The sequence below is a fragment of the Condylura cristata genome, unplaced genomic scaffold (genome assembly GCF_000260355.1).
Source record: "Condylura cristata isolate star-nosed mole 26May11 unplaced genomic scaffold, ConCri1.0 scaffold00004, whole genome shotgun sequence".
In the NCBI taxonomy this organism is placed as follows: domain Eukaryota; kingdom Metazoa; phylum Chordata; class Mammalia; order Eulipotyphla; family Talpidae; genus Condylura; species Condylura cristata.
This window is the reverse complement of record NW_004567105.1, coordinates 240,300-243,314: the sequence shown is the minus strand read 5'-3', so window position 1 is coordinate 243,314 and position 3,015 is coordinate 240,300. Positions and strand designations below refer to the sequence as shown.

The following is a 3,015-nucleotide window of genomic DNA, read 5'->3' as shown; positions in this document are numbered from 1 at the left end:
CTGGGCAGGGGCAACCGCGGCCCGGGGCCGGGAGCGGGCGGGAGTGAGGACGCCTCCCGCGCAGATGGTCCTGGACGCCATCAAGCCCTACTGCAAGGAGGGGGAGGACATCTGGCGGGCCTCTCGCTACCGCGTGGTCATCACCACCTGCAGCAGCGCCGGCCTCTTCTACCAGATTGGCGTGAGGTGCGGCGGGTCGGCCGAGGCCACCGGGACCGGGGTCTCCAGCGCGCAGGCCTGGAGGGGAAGGGCAGCGGGGCCCGGCGCAGCCGCGTGCCGTGGGCTGACGGGCCCCTTGCCGTAGGGTCGGCCACTTCACCCACGTGTTTGTGGACGAGGCGGGGCAGGCCAGCGAGCCCGAGTGCCTCATCCCGCTGGGGCTGGTCTCGGACGTCAGCGGCCAGGTACTCCCGGGCCGCGGCCTGGCCTGGGCTAAGGGCTGGGGGCAGAGAGCGGTGCCCGGCCCCAGCCCCGCACCCCAGGCGCTGGTGCCGCAGGGCTGTGCGGGGGCGGGGCGGGCCCCAGAGCGCGGGGCCCCCAGTCTGTCTGCAGCGCCCTCGCCTCTGCCCCCAGATAGTCCTCGCGGGCGACCCCATGCAGCTGGGCCCGGTCATCAAGTCGCGGCTGGCCATGGCCTACGGGCTGCACGTGTCCATGCTGGAGCGGCTCATGTCCCGGCCGGCCTACCTGCGGGACGAGGACGCCTTCGGGGCCTGCGGCGCCTACAACCCCCTGCTGGTGAGTCCGGCACGAGCTCTGCCTGGGCCCCCCGCCTGGGCTCCCCCCGCCTGGGCTCCCCCCGCCTGGGCTCCCCCCGCCTGGGCTCCCCCCGCCTGGGCACTGCTCCTAGCCAGCAGCCCGTGGCCAGGCCGGGCGGGGCTGAGCCCAGCCGGGAGCCGGCCCGGGTCTCACTGCCCAGGAGGAGGCTTCCGGGCCGGGCGCTGTGCCCAGCAGGGCCTCCCTGGCCTCTCTAGCGTGGGCTGGCAGGGCACAGGCGTGCGCTGGCCGCGTGGGGGATGCCGTGCCTGCGCCCCAGACCCGAGCCGTGCGGGGCGAGCGTGGGCGTGGCCTTGCCCCAGCCTGTGCCCTTGTCCCTCCAGGTGACAAAGCTGGTGAAGAACTACAGGTCCCACTCGGCCCTGCTGGCCCTGCCGTCCAGGCTGTTCTACCACCGCGAGCTCGAGGTCTGTGCGGACCCGGGGGTGGTAGCCGCCCTGCTGGGCTGGGAGAAGCTGCCCAAGAAGGGGTTCCCGCTCATCTTCCACGGCGTCAGGGTGAGGCCACGTGAGGGGCGCGGCGACCCCGGGGTGGGGGGTGCGTCGTGGTGGCCACAGCCGCGCCTCAGGGCCGTGGCCAGGGAGGGCCTGTGGGGGCCGCTACGCCTCTGGCTGGCCTGGTGTGGGGAGACTCGAGACTCCCTGACGTCAGGTCAGCGCCCGGCGGGGGTGTCGGAGCAGGCGTGGGCCGCTGCCCCCAGCCTGACTGCCCCCCACCCTCGCCCCAGGGCAGCGAGGCGCGGGAAGGGAGGAGCCCGTCCTGGTTCAACCCCGCCGAGGCCGTCCAGGTCATGCGCTACTGCTGCCTGCTGGCCCGCAGCCACGCCCGCCGGGTGCTGGCCGGCGACATCGGCGTCATCACCCCCTACCGGAAGCAGGTGCGGGCCCAGCCCCGTCCCGTGCCCAGCCGCCGGGCCCAGGACACTCCGGACTCCAGCCCCGTCCCGGGTCTCCGGTTGGCCCTGTCCTGCCTCCGGCCTGGCCTCCGCGCTCGGCGCCTGGCAGTCCTGGCCGCCCCTCAGGCCGCCGGTGTTCGGCTGACCGCACTTTACGTTTCGGGCCGGCTGGCGGGGGTGCGGCCAGAGGAGCGGGCACTGAGAGGACTCCCCGGAAGCAGAGCGGGGCAGGACAGGCGGAGCCACTGAGGGCTCTGGCGCGCCCAAGGGTCCCTCCCTGGCCGGGGTCACACTCGGGCCGCAGCGGCTGCGGACAGCCTCACCGGCTGAGACTGACCCTGCGCCCCGGGGACCCCTGGCTGGCCGAACTCCCCAGCACCCCCGGCCGCCCAGCCCCGGCGGGTCCTCGGGCAGCCCCACGCCCGGGCCTGACCCGCTCGGCCCGGGCCGGACCCGCTCGGCCTGGGCCTCGAAAGGGCCATCGCCTGGTGCTTGCTGGGCAGAGGGCGGGGCTTCACCTGCGTGTGCCGCCCGGCCTGGCCACAGGTGGAGAAGATCAAAATCCTCCTGCGAAACGTGGACCTGACGGACATAAAGGTGGGGTCGGTGGAGGAGTTCCAGGGCCAGGAGCACCTGGTGGTCATCATCTCCACGGTGGGTGTCCGGCCGCAGTGTGCGAGGCCCTGGGGAGAAGCCCAGGCTGGGGTTTCGGCCAGGCGGTCCGCGGGGAGGGGGCGGGCGAGGAGATGGTGCGGGGCTGCTGCCCCGGGGCACCAGGAGCAGAGTGGGGCCGGTGGCCGGGAACCCCGGCGGCCCCTGTCGATGGCGCACGGGTCAGGGGCTCAGGGCGAGGGCACGGCGGGTCCTTGAAAGCACCCCAAGGCCCCGGCCGGGAGGGGGCCCTGGTGCAGACAGTGGGGGCGGCTCTCGCTTTGCTGGTTTTGAACCTAGAAAGGGGTGACAGTGATGTTTCACTCTGCGTAGCAAGCGCCCCCACGCCTCTGAACCCCACGTGTCGTCCAGGTGCGGTCCAACGAAGACAGATTTGAGGACGACAGGTACTTCCTGGGCTTCTTGTCCAACTCCAAGAGGTTCAACGTCGCCATCACCAGGCCCAAAGCCCTGCTGATTGTGCTGGGGAACCCCCACGTCCTGGTCCGGGTGAGTGGGGAGGCTGCGCCTGGGGCCGGGGTGGGCGCGGCCGGCTGAGCGCGTGTCCCCGCAGGACCCCTGCTTCGGGGCGCTGCTGGAGTACAGCATCACCAACGGCGTGTACACGGGGTGCGACCTGCCCGCCGAGCTGGAGTCCCTGCCTGCGTGAGGCCCCGGCCGGCCCCCTGCCC

At 73.5% G+C, this 3,015-nt stretch overlaps 1 protein-coding gene across 1 annotated transcript in view; it reads left to right on the top strand.

The window, feature by feature from the left end:
• MOV10L1 (Mov10 RISC complex RNA helicase like 1) overlaps positions 1 to 3,015 on the top strand; it is a 16,900-nt gene that overhangs the window by 13,279 nt on the left and 606 nt on the right. The window contains exons 14-21 of the mRNA XM_012735083.1: positions 9 to 186; positions 305 to 404; positions 574 to 738; positions 1,101 to 1,274; positions 1,505 to 1,654; positions 2,219 to 2,326; positions 2,696 to 2,833; positions 2,898 to 2,989. Coding sequence (XP_012590537.1) covers positions 9 to 186; positions 305 to 404; positions 574 to 738; positions 1,101 to 1,274; positions 1,505 to 1,654; positions 2,219 to 2,326; positions 2,696 to 2,833; positions 2,898 to 2,989 — 1,105 coding nt within the window. The remainder of the gene's footprint in view (positions 1 to 8; positions 187 to 304; positions 405 to 573; positions 739 to 1,100; positions 1,275 to 1,504; positions 1,655 to 2,218; positions 2,327 to 2,695; positions 2,834 to 2,897; positions 2,990 to 3,015) is intronic.